Source organism: Protopterus annectens, chromosome 14.part0, assembly GCF_019279795.1.
Source record: "Protopterus annectens isolate FY-2018-M chromosome 14.part0, PAN1.0, whole genome shotgun sequence".
NCBI lineage: Eukaryota > Metazoa > Chordata > Ceratodontiformes > Protopteridae > Protopterus > Protopterus annectens.
The window spans coordinates 1,015,421,151-1,015,438,069 of NC_056748.1; the positions used below are offsets into that span (position 1 = coordinate 1,015,421,151).

The 16,919-nt window shown below is 37.1% G+C and overlaps 1 protein-coding gene across 1 annotated transcript in view; it reads right to left on the minus strand.

Annotated features, from left to right (window-relative positions):
* The window catches only part of UNC5B (unc-5 netrin receptor B), a 1,477,685-nt gene extending 1,466,287 nt beyond the window's left edge, over positions 1 to 11,398 (minus strand). The window contains exon 1 of the mRNA XM_044056822.1: positions 10,811 to 11,398. Coding sequence (XP_043912757.1) covers positions 10,811 to 10,901 — 91 coding nt within the window. The 5' untranslated portion in view covers positions 10,902 to 11,398. The remainder of the gene's footprint in view (positions 1 to 10,810) is intronic.
* Between the last annotated feature and the right edge of the window lie 5,521 nt (positions 11,399 to 16,919).

Genomic DNA, 16,919 nt, shown 5'->3' on the forward strand with positions numbered 1-16,919 from the left:
ACTTTCCAGTGTATCAAGAAATGAGAATTGAATCCTGGGGCATGGTGGGGGTTTGTAGCAAGCTACAATTTGGATTCGCGGTCTTGCCCAGAGTTAGTTGCACTTGGATAATCTCGGATGCATTATGCTGTACCTTCTAGCTTGAAAGGTGTGGATATCGCTTAATGAATATGGACACATATGCCTTAGCCTTTAGTACCTCTTTCTGGGTTAGGTGGCCGAAAGGTGTAGAGTATGAATTGGAAGCCTTATAGTAATGCAGGGGTGCCCTCTGGAGCTTTAGACAGGTCTCTGTCACTGCACAGATGTCAATGTTCTGCCATTTTAAAAGGAGTGCCTCGAGTGGTGATTTGAGGTTTAGACTTCTAGCATTGGTATGCATTCCTCAGATTTTGCTTGCTTGTATCTATTCACGGTGGTAGATTTGTCATTTGAACCTTGCCTAAAAAGGCACTATAGGTGTGGCAAGAGCCTTGGCCAGTATCCGGAATCCTAAGGGTGACAGGTGCAGGCCATCTCTGGCAAAGCATCTTGGACTGTCAATCATGTCGTCCCAGGCAGACAATGATACTGGATTCCCTTAAGGTGACACCAGAAGCTTAGCCAATTATTTGGGGTCAATCATTTTGTCCTTGTACTGTGGTATCATTCTGGGTGATGGCAGGATGCTTTCTCAGGGTTAAAGGTCATACCTGCCTGGGATACTAAGATCGGAGGCTCCTCCATGTCTCTCTTTTTCATGTAGTCCAGGGAGGTACGTCTCAGGTTAGTTCACACCAACACTGTGGACAATGAGCAGTGTCATATTGTACTTATTAATGGGTAACCTGAGTGCATGCGTTATATGGCGGATCCTGGCACCTGACAGGCCAGCTGACAGTAACTTTCTCCTTATTTAGTCTAGTAAGTGGAACATCAGTGTGCCTGACTATAAGTCACACCTATGACTAAAGATGTTGGGTATGTTGTTATACCTTATGGGCTGTGGTTGAGTGGCACACTGAGTTTTGTGGGCTATGTGTCATTTAGGTTGTGTTGGGGGTGGGTATGCTTGTGTTTATGCTTTGGATGTCCTGATGCTTGGGCAGGGTTTTATTGAGAGCCTCCATGGAAATCATAGGTGTAATGTTTCTATGTGTAATGTTTTGGTGGACTATGTGATGATTAATTGTCGTGGTGCAGTGTTTACCTTCTCCTCTTGACTGTCTAGTTCAATTCTTGGATGAAGAAGGCTTTGCTTCAGTTTGGCTGCTCATATAAGTGCATCTCTGCAGGTTATAATGTTGGGTGGTAGTAGGAGAGGGTTGTCTGTGCATGAGGCCCAATTTGCTGCATTGCCCAAGATAAAAATATACATCTTCAATCCTAGTAAGCTCTTGCCAGTGGTGAGAATCAACGACTGCACTTTATGTGAAGAATACCACCCATAACCACTGTACCATTGGCCTTTATAAAAGTAATACTCTGAATGTCCAAACTACTAACAGCTGGTAGAAATACTTTCTTTAAAGCTTTCCAAAGGATAAATTCACTAATGAAAGTAGGGAAGCACAAGCTGGTTTAAGTTGAATCTTCTTTATTAAAAACACACAAACAAGCGCTCCAAATAGTAGTTAAAAAAAACAGAATAAAGTGTAGAAATTCACCATTCCATTTATATACCTGTTTAAAAGCATGTTTAAGTGCATGGGAATGGTTTACCCAGGTAACTGTGTTGTAAAAGACAATTAGCATGTTTACTTGCTAAATACCCCCTCCCCCATACACCCATTTGATATTCGACAATATCAAGCTGTCTGACTCCAGGATGTGTTAAACTAAACTAAACTAAAAGCTAAACTAAAAATGACACATTAATAATTGCTAAAACTTCCTGAAAGCATTTCATTGTAGTATCAAAAATGAAAAAGTTAACATAAGTCTTCAAAATTCCATAGAAATCTTTTCTATCAACATTCAGAAACATTTTAACATAGATTGCTTTTCTCTATTAGGACTTCTTCAGGTGTGTGTGTGTGTGTGTGTGTGTGTGTCACATGGGAAAAACCACTAAAAAAAATTAAAAATTAAATAATTAATAACAATACATTTTGTTGGGCTAAAAACACTACATATTTGCTGCATTACAGCCACATGACAAATTGCATCAACATTGCAATGCCTCATTCTTAACTAAAGTGAGATGTACTTGCTGTTAGGATCTCACCTTCAAAGACCCATGTGCATTGAGGCCATTCCCCCTAGCTTGCAACTGGTAGGTGTCCCAATAAATGGACACAGCCAGCCAGCCTTCCCTATGGAAGGTTCAGCCTACCACTGGGTCACGTTCCCACCACATCTGTTGATTCTACTAGCATTTGAGTCAACTACTTGAACCTAGGTCATTAGTGCAGTTGTCATGGTTCCATCCTTCTGTGCCTCTACTCCAGCTAGCAAAATAGCAACCAGTCATTAGAGCACACACACAGGGCAAAATGTAGGGAGGATCCACAATGCCTTTAAAGATAATGAAGCTACATATGTCAAGGAGTCTGAATATTAAAATGTATGCATTTGTAAGTTATGTCCTTCAAAACCAAAAGTCAGTAAAGCAAAACAGGTGTGATGTAATCTCTGCAGGATGATCCACCTGTCTGCCAAGCAGCATGATGCTAACAAATATGAATGATACAAGTTGCCTCGTGATGGTCTCAGGCATTTGATTTGTGGTGTTTCCTGAATCATCGATGTTACTGCAGATAAATATGGCAAGTGATTACACACATACATTCTGGGAGACTTGAGCTTAGACAAAAACGTAAATGGGCATAATCTTTGTACTCAGCTGTGTACCAATTTTCTTAACATTTCTCTGAAGGATTGTGGTTTACAGAATGCCAGATTTCCATGAGTAAATTCTGCTTGTAGATTATTCTTGTCCATAATCAATCTGGTTAGGCATGTGATTGTTTTTTTTTTTAAAGTAAGCCAAGTACAATAACAAAGCACAAAAGCCTTTTTTTATGAGCAAGCCAGAAGCATTATCTGATTAGCTAACATCCATACAGTCAAGTTTTACACAAATGGGGACAGAGAATCAAACCTATGACTAGACAAGAAGCCCATTAACAGCCTATTTATTTTTATTTATTTATTTATTGCATTTGTTGACCGGGAAAGTCCACTGGGCCTGGAGGAGCCCATTTTCAGTGGAGGCCCAGGGAGAAAAGCTCCACATTATTACATACAATTAACAAAATAAAACATTGTAGATACATGAAGAAAACAAATGTAATACTATATACAATTAGTTAGATCAGTTGTTGATATATAAAAATGTACAGACAGTAGAAAGGATAAGACAATTTGCTGAGATGACGTTCCAATAATATGTAGAAAATACATAACATATTTTTTTAGGTGACGGTATAAATGGAAACAGAAGCATGAAAGTCAGAGTAGAGGAAGATTCTCTCTTAGCAGTATGTATGAGTATAGAAAGACAACGATATCTGCATGTGAATGAGGAGGATTCAAAGTAGATTACAGGGAGAAGCTGGTGAGCAGTTGTATCTGGGTGAAAAGGTGGAGAGAGGAGGGGTGAGAAGGTACAGAGAAAAGAGTGGTAGAAATTAGATAACAGAAATAGGGGAGGCATTAAGTCTCTATGCTAACCAAGCATAATACATTGTTTGTTTATAGTTATCGCCTGCAAAATCTGAAAATTATGTACATTTTTTGGTATCGAGTTAAAAATGGAAGAGAGATGTGAAGAATTTTTTTAACAAATTGTAGCTGTAAGGGGTAGGAAAAAAGATTGTGACTAGAAGAAACATATAACTACACTTCTGCATTTAAGTACATTACTCTATGGGAAGAGAAGATGGGAGAGGCCACTTAAATGTGCTGCAACCGCTGCTTAAAGTATTGATTGTTTCTTACCTAGTTGTATCCTATGATACTTAAGGCAAGTTTAATATTCAGGAACATTACTGGTACAAACAAACAAAAACTTTATCAGCACATGACTGATGGGTAAGCACACGTTTAATCAACAGACATTCACATAAAGGAAGACAACATGCAGGAAGAATAGTGCATCCTTTCCCACAAAACTCCAGAAATCCCAGGGAGATAAGTCTCTGACATACGGGCCCAGCTTGGATTAGGAATAATGCAAGTCATGGACTGACGATACACTCCTTTTTTGTAGACTAGGTGACCATGTGACTGTAGCAGAATGAAAGTGTCAAATTCTGCTCATGAGTTCATACCACACACACACACACACACACACACACACACACACACACACACACACACATGATTTTATGTTTTAAGGGTATAAGTAAACAAATAAAATTAAGGATTAAATTGAAACTACTGATTCCAATGTGGTGGTCTCAGTGCACCAGGACCAAACTTCCTCTCCACACCCAAAGATCACCTACCGTTCTGTACCAGATAAGATAGGAATATTTATTCATGAGTCGCTCTGGTCTACCACTGTTGGGATAAGAAAAGGTTGTTTACTAGTCAAGTTAAGCAGGTTATGCAGAAGTTTCAATGAGTTAAGCTTACACCAAGTGGCACTACTCCTATGGTACAGAAAAGTTCAAAATCCTCTTCTAGTTGTCTGCGAGTCTGCTTTCTATGTAAAGAGTTTTATCTGTTTTGGCTTCTAATGACAAATATTTGAGAAACCCCCCAAAAAGCCATACTGTCAAATAAATAAATAAAAGACTTCTGGCAAACTGATCTACGGCTATGACTAACAGAACCAAATCTCAGAAACATCTCCTACCTCTAGCTTACACACACACACACACACACACACACACACACACACAGGAAATACATAAAACTTTCAAGGTAAACCCTTCAAAGCAGACACCAGCTGAAGCAATTGCTGCATACACTTAGTGGACAAGTGCTGGAAATATTGTAAAACTGATTTATTAGCTATACCTTTTGAAAGAAACTTAGTATTACCTACAGCTGGTAGAAAATGACATGGAAACATTCAGCCTTTTAAAATCAATAAAACATGAACAATTCAATATATTGTGCTAGAAGATCCATCGTGTCACTTAGTGTATTTTAGGGTTGAGCAAACCTTGTGTGTGTGTGTGTGTGTGTGTGTGTGTGTGTGTGTGTATAAGCACATACATAAAACATATATTTGTATATGTACACATTAATGCCTATACACACACACACACACACACACATTGCCACCATTTGGTTACTTTCAGGAGTTTCAGGTGCTCCTTTTGACCAATCTCTTACTGATATGGCCCTCATGTCAGAATCTGGTACACCTAAAGAAAGTCTGCAGCATTCTGTCCACACCACCTACCTTGCAAAAACAAACCATGGCTTCTGCAATTACAGTAATGTAGTGATGTGCACACTATGGCAATGAAGCAACATGTGGCTCTTTGGTTGCCTCTTGTGGCTCTGTAGTGATTTAAAAAGTTAACATTGGTATTGTGATGTGGAATGAAGTTCGGTGTTCTAAGCCCTCTTACTCAGAAGACAGTGGCTGCAGGTGCAGAAATGAGCCTGGCTGCAGTATAGGCTGTTAAAACAACAAATTGTTAAAATGGCTAAAAAAATGCTCACGCACATTAATAAACATTTTCCCCATCAAAAATCAATAGTATTCTCGGTTATTTTATTCTAAGAAACCCAGCCACTACAGTCAATTTGGATACCTCAAAAATCCTAGCAATTTGGAATTTTAAAAATAAAATCGATTTTCATGGTTTCAGTTGCAATTCCAATTCTACTGTAGTGTAGTGAAATGTAAAATTGGAAATAACTCTTATATTGGCAGCATTTCTGGCTGCTTCCAAAATAATACTGGAGAGTGTCTCCTGAGGCTAAGAGTTGGCGCGTTAAGAAGGCTGTGCATTTTTTCATTTGATTAGGTAATACACATGAAGATCTGAAAAGCCAAGCACAGCCTTAATAATACTCAATACCTAACTGTTCTGCATGGGTAATGGCCCCTACACCCGGCTCTCTTAAAGAATCCGAGCAAAGTTTTGACTAATATAGTTTTGTCTAATGCAGTGTGAGAATGTCTCAAACAGACTTTCACACATAATCTTTAACAATGCAATGGGTAATTCTACCAGTTAGGCACAACACAAAAGTAGGCAAGGGATGATAGACATTTTTTACAGATTGTTCCTGCAATAATATTCATGTAGGTATGTTAAAAAATGGCAATTGGAAAACATTTATTTAATTATTTACTACCTCTGTGTGTTACCTCATGCTGACTCTTTCCGTTTTGTACTGTCTCCACGAATGCCAGAGGACCCTGTGCTTTTAGTAAGTTTTTGAACTATGACTGCACATTTTCTAAAATATATAGCAAACAAATGCAAAAGTGTGTATGTCAGTCTCATTAGAAATGATCCACATTACAGAATTTTTTTAATCCGAGAAAAAAAAAGATCTGAAACATATTCAACAAATATGACATTTACTTAAATCATCTTTTCATAACGAAAGTGAAATGTTTAATCTTTCTTAAGTGCTTCATGTAGATCACACAGTAATAATAGCGATAGTGTAAAAAGGAAACTGGCACTGCTTTTAGAGTATGGGCTATTCAAAACATATGATGATAAGTAGACAGTGGCTGCAGGTGCAGAAATGGAAGCACAACACACCGAGTATGAAGCTGTTAAAAACAGCAACATTGTTAAAATGGCTAAAAAAATGCTCACGCACATTAATAAACATTTTCCCCATCAAAAATCAATAGTATTCTCGGTTATTTTATTCTAAGAAACCCAGCCACTACAGTCAATTTGGATACCTCAAAAATCCTAGCTCGTTGGAATTAAAAAATAAAAAATCCGATTTCAGGTTTCAGATTGCAATTCCCACTGTAGTGAAATATGAAATTGGAAATAACTCTTATATTGGCAGCATTTCTGGCTGCTTCCCAAAATAATACTGAAGTGTCTCCTGAGCTAAGAGTTAACGTTAAAGGCTGTGCATTTTTTCATTTGATTCGGTAATACACATGAAGATCTGAAAAGCAAGGTTAGCTCACTTAATACCCATAACTGTTCTGCATGCAATGCCCCTACACCCGGCTCTCTTAAGAATCCAGCAAGGTTTGACTAATATAGTTTTGTCTAATGCAGTGTGAGAATGTCTCACCTAGACTTCTACACATAATCTTCAACAGCAATGTAATAATTTACCATAGGCACAACAAAAGTAGGCAAGGATGATAGACATTTTTTACAGATTGTTCCTGCAATAATATTCATGTAGGTATGTTAAAATGGCAATTGGAAAAACATTTATTTAATTATTTACTACCTCTGTGTTACCTCATCATGACTCTTTCCATTTTGTATACTGTCTACGAATGCCAGAGGACCCTGTGCTTTTTTGGTAAAGTTTTTGAACTATGACTGCACATTTTCTAAAATATATAGCAAACAAATGCAAAAGTGTGCTTGTGTCAGTCTCATTAGAATAATCCACATTACAGAGATTTTTTTTTTTAATCCGAAAAAAAAAAAAGATCTGAAACATGTTCAACAAATATGACATTTACTTAAATCATCTTTTTCATAACGAAAAGTGAAATGTTTAATCTTTCTTGCGTGCTTCATGCTAGATCACACAAGTACAATAACGCGATAGTGTAAAAAAAAGGAGGCAGCACTGCTTGTTTGCAGATGCCTGCAACCTTACAGTCTAAGTAGTACAAGAGGTCTTCCCTATCAGGATTATATAATGGATGTGCAAGGAATGCAGAAAGAGAGAGACCGAGAGTTGCTGAGAAAAGCAGGTTAAAGAACACTCATCAGGAACAAACTGGTATTCACCTAAAACTACAACATATCTCAAAAATGGGAAAGACTGATTTAGAACAGACATAAAATGGAAACAAATCAGAATAACCAACCAAATATGGTTATTGCCGAGAGTGAGAGTTGTACTTTAAGTATGCTAAGTAAAGTTTGGTAGATAATTTATGTCCTGCTGCACTTTTAGATGACAGTTTTCCCTCTTTCACAGTTCATCTTTTTTAGTGTTTCATGTTTATCAGAGTACATCTACTTACCCCACCCACCCAAAAAAATACCATAAAATTCACTGAGAAGAATAGCATCTACATATGGTTAACTCTGAGGTATGTGGTCATACTGAACTGAATGGGAGGTTTTATGACCCAAATCAGGTAACATCTACAGAAAATTAATTAATTGTACAACAGAAATAATACAGCCATAGTATAATTTAAAGTGCATCATTACAAATAACCACATAGCATTTCTATTAATCACAGTTGCAGAGGTTGTGCCCTCACTCTGTCACAAAATCTTTTAAATAGTTACAGAAGTAAGACCTGACTAATATATTCTAAGCTGTTAATTTTTAGATGAAAATTTGGCACCTTTATCTCCTTGTCTCCTTCTTCTGCAAATTAGTGTAACAAAAATCACCTCACTTCACTGAGGTGGAAAACTGCTCTCAGTTCAGCAATTTAATTAAAAAACAACGCACTGGTGTAACGTTTCCATTTCTATTATGCTACAGTGATACAGGAAGGCAGAAACTAGACACTGAAAAGTGAGTATTTGGAGTTATTTCAGTTAACTCAACCACCAAAGGTGCTTATTTCATTCTGTTCTAGATCCAGTAAGAAAATAAGCGAAGCGCACATACACATATGAGTGAAGTGCACATACACATATAAGTGAAGCGCACATACACATATAAGTGAAGCGCACATACACATATCATAGGATTTTTTCTATGCCACTAGAGAGATTATTTAACCTTCAACCACTTCTGCCATACTGATACACGTCACACAAATTAAAAATTAAGCAGAACATTTTATGACTGCATATGTCAGCTGTTATGGAAAAGACAATTTGCTTTTGTAATCCACATACTCCTTGCAGTGTAAAACTGGCTACAAAACAAAGTAGTCATAGAACAGATCAAACCAGGCTCTAGTTCGAAAGCCTAAATACCACTTCTGAAAGTACAAAAAAAGTTAAGAAATGGCAGCCATGCCCCCCAACACACATGCAGTGCAAAGCACACTTTGAAAGTGGTGCCAATAAAGTTGATATATGAAACATGTTGCTTTTTCTGGTTTGTGTAAAGACGAGAAATTTAATCAGCTGCAGTGGTAGTGCTTGCCATTTGATAAATGCAATCCATTATAAAGGGTTATCTCATGTGTAACTATTCTCCTTACCTACTTTGTGTTTAGTAAGTTCAAAAAGTGCTCCTTCCCAAAGTATATTAACATCACTATGCCCATGTATCACTTTAAAAAATGCCCCACTGTTACAATTCCCTAGTTTACACAATTGCTGAGTGGTTATGGGTCTGCCTCTCATCTGCCCTTGATTTTGCACAATGTCCCTAATTTTGCCTAATATTTTTGATTTTTTGATAGACTGATGTTGACTACAGTCAATCAATAAGACTAGACATTATAATTCCATACTTCCTATTGTTCAGAAAATGCACGCTAATAAAGAAAATGTTGTTCTATAAGTATTTTAAGTGAATTCGAATACCCCCAATTATTCTTGGCTTTGTCTAGAATTGTTAAGCAAAGAAGTTGAAAGGTATGTTGATCTGGTAGTGTACAATAAATACCACTTCACACCACCACTAGTCTTTCTATTTCAGGGTATCTGCAAGCAATACTAGTTTAATATATGGTCAAAAAACACAGCCAAATATCAAAACTCATTCTGGGTCTGTACTAGCTGCAGCTAAGGAAAGCCAATGCTTATAACTATGCACGTTTCATACAGTCAGAGTCAGTCAGAATCCTAAAGCGTGATCAGCCAGAAGCATCAAATACTTCACGTTACAAGATTCTTTGTAAAATGGGACTTCAGTGAATTACTCCTGACACTTCACTTATTTCCATGTGTGCAACCACTACCTTCCAATTGTAAAGAAAATACCAGCAGAAAATTAATACTCACTCTGGATGTTCAGACATTAATTGTAATCCATACCTCTCAACCTCTACATATAAGAAATCTCAACAAAGCCTAAAATAATGATGGGACAAAGCCCCCAAAATAGGGATAAATTTAAAATATTGCGTTTGTAAACAGAAAGTTGCTAGAATAACAGGAATTGCGTTAGCACGCATTTTCTGAAGGATATAAAGTCGAAAACTCAAATGTTTGTCCTTATTTACTGACTTCAATCTTCACTGATTTGCCAGGAAACCACACATTTTATAAGGGACAGACTGAAAATATGAAGCGAAAATATGGACGTTTGAGAGGTATGGTGTAATCTTTAACAACCACTTCCATTAGAATATCTATTTACTGAAGTTTTTCAGAGCAGCAGAAGCACATGCAAGATATTTAAAAAAAGTGAGGTTGACATACTGGTCAAAACAGTATAGTAACTACCTACCCTGTCTGCCCAGGTCACCTAAAACATTTACAAAGTGAGTCTCAAGGTTCATAAAAGCTCAAAACAGCACCCAAGACTTTTTAGCACGATAACTGAACCTATTTGAAAAAGCACACATTTTTAAAAGGTGCATTTAATATTTTTTTGTTTGTTTGTTTTGTATTCCTTGGGCTGTCGAAACCCTATGCAAACTGTATACATAGGGATGCAAGAAATCCAGTCTCTCTCCACACGCCTTTTGACTTTTGTTATCAAAGCACTCAGTCTTCTAGCTGTTACGATTAATACATTACTATCAACATCATAATCATCGATTTTGCAGAGGAAACTTAACAAGCCAGTTGCTCTGAGTCCATAAACTATTGCAGGGGTACTCGCTTACCTGCCACGCAGAAGCCAAAGTTGCTGATAGCGAAAGAGGCACAGAGCACCACAAGCGCTGTGTCTGCTGCCTGCATCCGCTGGGAAGGCATCGCTCTCCAAGCTGTAGCACTAGCAGTCTCTCCTGCTCCTTTAGTGGGTCTTTCTGATGCTCACCGGGGTGGCTACAACCCGAACCCCGGTGCAGTTCCGAACAACTTCTTCCTAGATCTTCCTTTCTCAGAGAAGTCCTCTTTGAATGTAATGCACTCCGATGTACAACCAGCACACTGAGTCAAATATACTCAACTTTTGAATAAAACATCACAACACAGAAATATGCCACTGAAGACCAATAACACAAACTCCAAACTAGGTCCACTAAAAGTATTACATTCCTCCTTGCCCATTTGATAGTCCAGTCGGTAAGAGCTCCCAAAGTTGCAGCTGCTCCATTCGAAGTAGTTCTCAGCTTAGCAGAAGTCCGACGTTTATTGTTTTTGCATTCATTACGTCTACGAGTAGTAGTGTGTATGATCTTGGCTCCCAGCTGCAACAAGCTCGTTTGCAGCAGCTGCCTATCCTTGCCCTTGCCTCAGCTTTTCCCTTGTGCAAGAGCGCACACAGCAGCCTGCATCAACGACAACAGAGAGCAACTCCTTCATTACGCCCCACCCATAATCGTACCCAACAGCCAATACCGTGTTGCGACGCTACTTCGGATACCCAGAAACTGTCTCCTGCCTTTCACTCCCTTGTGATGAAACCAAAACGCTGACTGGAGTTTCAAAACTCAGGAGTGGGTAGTAACAGAAATGGCAACCCCCCCCCCCCTATAAAAAATTTCTGCCTCCCATTTTTTTTACTATTTTAATAATATTCCGATTGCGGTAATATCTGCCAAACAACAATGCTAAGGTATCTGCTCTACTGTGTTTATTTTACAGTGACCTTTCGTTTGATTATGCTCGTGAAATGGGTGGAAATTGTTCTACCAAATACATTTGTCAGTCCCCAAAGTGTCTATTCAACTGAAGGGCGCTTCTTTATAAAATACTTATGTTTCCAATTAATGCTTTCATGATGGGGTAAGTCGAAATGGGTAACAGAGGTCCAGGGTGAGGATCTACAGAGGAAAAAGTAAGACTCATAACAGCACAAATCACACAGCCCGTGTCTCTGGTAATAGCCTGACACATCTAAACCAGATAAGTGGTTGATATCATGAAAGTAGCGAATCTGATTTAGACGTATTTTAGAAGATACAAGGTATTTCGTTTTGTAATACTTCACAATGGATTGTCCTATTACAAAGTAAAAAATAAAACAATTCTTGAGTTAGTACTTCTAATATTGTTCGTGTTGTCACACCAATAGGTACCCACTGCTTTATATCACGGAGTAATATGGTGGACTACCTAGTTAGTACCACCTTCCCAATCAAAGATATATGTTGCTTCATCATTGTTGCAACCAAAGTCAGATTCAATGAATGTTAGATTGGCAAGGCTGAATTTTTAAAATTTTACTTAAAAAGAAAATTAACTGCGGTGGTGGTGCTGCGGTAGCGTTGTCGCCTCACAGTAAGACGTTGCCCTCTTCGATTCTCAGCTAAAGCGTCTTCTGTATGGAGACATGCATGAATGGGCGTACCTTCGTTGAAGGTTGTGTGTCAGGGCTGGCAACTCGGCACGTAAAACTCTACTGCCAATCATTAGCGGACCGGAGTTCCGCTGTGGTGACCCCTAACCGGGAAAAGCCGAAAGACACAGCAACTTAAAAAGAAAACGAAGAGTAAGAATGAAATATTTTACATAAATAAGGAAAGCATATGGAAGGCAGCCTGGAAGGAAATAATTTTCAGCCATGACCTGGCAGAATATAAAAATAAGGAGAAAACAGTAGTAGAATATGAAGAAACAATGCAATACAGTAATCACCAAAACAAGAGAATCAAGAAATACAAACCTATCTGACTACTGAGTAGCATTTTGGTCACTGCCAGAGTAGTAAATGTTGAATTACACTGGGTTGCCCAAGAGAAAAACATAAAATTCTAAATGTAAATAAAGTAATATCAGAAATAACATACACACTTGAAACAAGCAGAATAAGGAAAATATAGTTTGGTGATTTTAGGTAGTCTGAAACACAGAGACAGAGAACAAGTCAATATAAGCAGTGACATCTAAGCTTATACATGAGTAGTAACTTCTTCTTTTGGCTTTTCCCGGTTAGGGGTCGCCACAGTGGATCACCTGTCCGCTCATGATTGGCTGTGGAGTTTTACAGTGTCGAGTTGCCAGCCCGGCACCCAACCTTCCTCAGAAGGCACACACATGCACGCACTCATGCCTAGGGCCAATTTAGAGTGTCCAATCCACCTACAGTATGTCTTTGGGAGGTGGGAGGAAACCGGAGCACCCAGAGGGAACCCACATGACCACAGGGAGGACATGCAGACTCCGCACAGAAGGTACCCCAGCCAAGGATCGAACCAGAGAACCTCTTGCTGTGAGGCGGCAACGCTAACCGCTGCACCACCGTGGCCTCCCCATACATGAGTAGTAACTGATTGTAAAAATCCAAGCTGGTTTAAAATGTGTGCTTCTAGAATTGCTGAAGTGGTAGCAAACTGTCAAACTGCAGACTGGAGGCAAATAGCTCGATAATTCAACATTTGCAAGTAGTGAATTATATGAATTGAAAAACAATGTTATGTCCTAATTCATGTTCAAGTGGATATCTCTCTAATAATGACAGAGGAATCTACGATGTATATTGTAGCTGTACAGGTTGTGCATGTATATTAACTCAAGCAGTTAGCACTTAGACATGAAAGGCATAAAGTAAATACAAAATACACTGAAGTAGAGTTACACTAAAAAAGTAGTACTGATGTTATGTTTAGTTGTCAAATAAATAAAGGAGAAATGTTGCAACATGTAAATGAAGCTAAGAAGAGACTGCAGAAAATATTACAAGTTTGTGTTTGTGTTCAAAGTTATTTTTAATTTTTGTAAAACCCACTGGGAGCCAATATTTCACTTTCAGAATTTTGTTTATAAAAGGGCAAGTTGTTATAATAGTTTGTGACTGACTGATAAAAAGTCAGAATGACCTTTTTAACCACCCAGTGCTTTACTAAGCTGGAAATATATGTTTTTCAGTTTGAAAATTAATGGAAATTTAGTTTTCTTGGCTTATGCCAGTTTGGGGCCTTTTGCCTATTTTTTGAGTGCGTATATGTGTGTCTGTTTGCACACAGATGTATTGGGTGATTCTTGCAATATTTTGAAACCATTGCAATGGAATTAATTTCCTTCACCACAAGGTAAACATAGTCTTTGAGTTAATTGTATTATGTAGTGTGGTACAGGGAGTACAGCTTCTGGTACTGAAGATTGAGTAGGGTATATTATACCATTCAACAGAAATTGATTTACTTTTGTGATATAGTAAAACAGTCTTCATTTGAAAACTGCTGTCATCATTTCAGTTTTATCAAAACTCCTCTACTGTGACCTAGAACTCACATCAAAATATATGTCAAATGTGTCACTTGGCCTATCTAACCTTTTAGTTAGTGATTAATATTTATATATTACAATTTTGTTAAATCTACATTGTAATCACATCATGCATTCCAACATTCTATTAACTCATTACCCATCAGTTAGGTCAGCTTAAGTCTAATATTCTGGCCAATAAAGGGCTAACCTAGTTGATGCACACTGGAAAGAGTAAATACTGTACTGAAAATACATTTAATTATTTTCAAACCGAGTCAGAAAGTGTGCATTTAGCAGAACATTCACCACCAACCAAGCCAAAAACAATTTTTTTCCTCAAAAAAAATTTTATTTTTCAAATACAGTTGAATAAATTCCATAGTATTTGTATATAAGATCTTAAATAACTATGTACACTATTTACATCAGCCTGACACTATAATAGAGCTCAATATATACAATTACTTTATAGGTATAACAATCCAGTTATCAGAGTGCATCTGTTCAGTTATTGTAAAGTGTCAATCAATGATAAGACTTTTTTCCATGGATTGTTAATAAATGGCTTAGGATGAATCCTTAATTCTTTAATTTTAATTGCCAACAATGCTGTGGTCTTCAGTAGGCTGAAGAAGTCTTCCAAAGTTGGCATTGTGCTTGTATTCCATCTTCTTGTTATACACTTCCTTGAGACTGCAAGTATTGTCCAAACTAAATACATATTTGATTCATTCAAATGAGGACCTTTGTACACATTTAATTATACTAGAGCTTTAGATAAGTTAAACAAAAAAACAATGGTTTTGATAGCTGCTAAACTTTCTTTCCTGAAATATCTGTTACTAAGGTTTTTTTTCAAAATGTTTACAACAAACACACAAAGGTAAAACGGTCCATGTAATATGTTTGAGAAATCTGTCAATAGTAGCAAGTTATAAACACATTACAAACTGTACAGCATCATACATACTATTCCAGATTAGTTAACCATTCTTCTAATTAATAAATATTTTCCTATTCATATTATTAAGCTTAAATGTATATATAAATATTATAATTGCATTTACAAAATCCTTAAGAGAAATATATTGCATAGAAATCCACAACAAAAATGTAATAGTTCACTAAAACAAAGGCAATCCAAAAAAGAAAGCAGAATTCTGGTATTAGCTTCTCCATTCACATCTGCTTCAGGTAATTGAAGCTAGTCTACGTTTGAACACACCACTGCTATCTTCAATTCAATTCAAAATCAGAACTACAAAAAATGCCACAGGTATTCTACTGCAAGTACACTTTATTAAAATAAAATAATAACAAAAACTACGTAATAAAAAATCCAAAGTGCACACAACCAGTCAACAGAGCGTGGTACCAGCGAAACAACGAAATAAAAGACACTAATAAGCATAAAATGTACGCTGGTATCTGATAGCACAAAATCCAAACACGTAAAATCACCAGTAAATGAGTAGTACAATCTTCATGAAAGTATTCACAACGCCAAGTAAAGATGTATAAAAAGCAGATACTTTAATTCACAAGTAAGCGCTTTCACCCGAAGGCTTCTTCAGACTTTCACACATTTTAACATACTTGCAGTTTTAAATATCCCTCCTTACATTCCTATTGGTCAAACATTCAACCATAGAAAAAATGCAGTAAAGCGCTGATCCCATGATTAAAAAAGCATATATATACTTTACACAGAATTAAAATAGTAAATAACTAATAAAGATGCAAATAACAATCTATCCCATAAACATATAAAAACATAAAACATACAATGTATAATATGATGTGAATTTTCACATAAATACATTCATATTTATTAAAACAAGACTAATAACTTATTATTCTCATGCAACACATATAGGTGTGAGCATGAAAATACTAAGACATAAACACAGACCTACACATAAAATCCTGTTCTAATGCTTGGGTTTATTAAGCCTTCTCCTTCTTAAAAAAGGTTTTACTTGAACCTTGTCATTTAGACCAGATGGTTGGTCAGCCCTACATCTGATTATCCACTTCATTTCACATTCTAAAGTGTAATTTATTATATCACCCCCTCGTATATTAACTTCAATTTTTTGGATAACACTAAATTTAAAAGTATGTGCAGCACCCAAGTCCATATTATGTTTGGCCAGAGCATTAAACTCCGAGCCTATTCTAATATGATAGACATGTTCCCTGATGCGTTCTTTCAGGAACCTATTGGTTTTCCCAATATAGAACGCAGGGCATGCTATGCATCTGGCCAGATATATAACGTTCTTACTATTATAGTTAGTATCTATATTAAAATGAAATGATTGTTTAGTGATGGGATGAATAAAATATACTGCTTTCTCAATGTACATACATTGGTTGCATTTACCACAAGGTGTGGTGTTAGTTTCACATTTATTCATCCCTTTCATAGTCAGAACATTTTTTGGTCTACAAAGTAACCTTCTTAGGTTGGGTTGATTCTTAAACACTACATTTGGACTTGGACCTACAACCTTACTGATTTCATTATCTAAAAGAAGAATATCCCAATGTTTTGTCATAATTTGTTTCAGATGGACAGCATCCTTCGTAAAAAACATGGGAGCCCTAAGGTCCAAT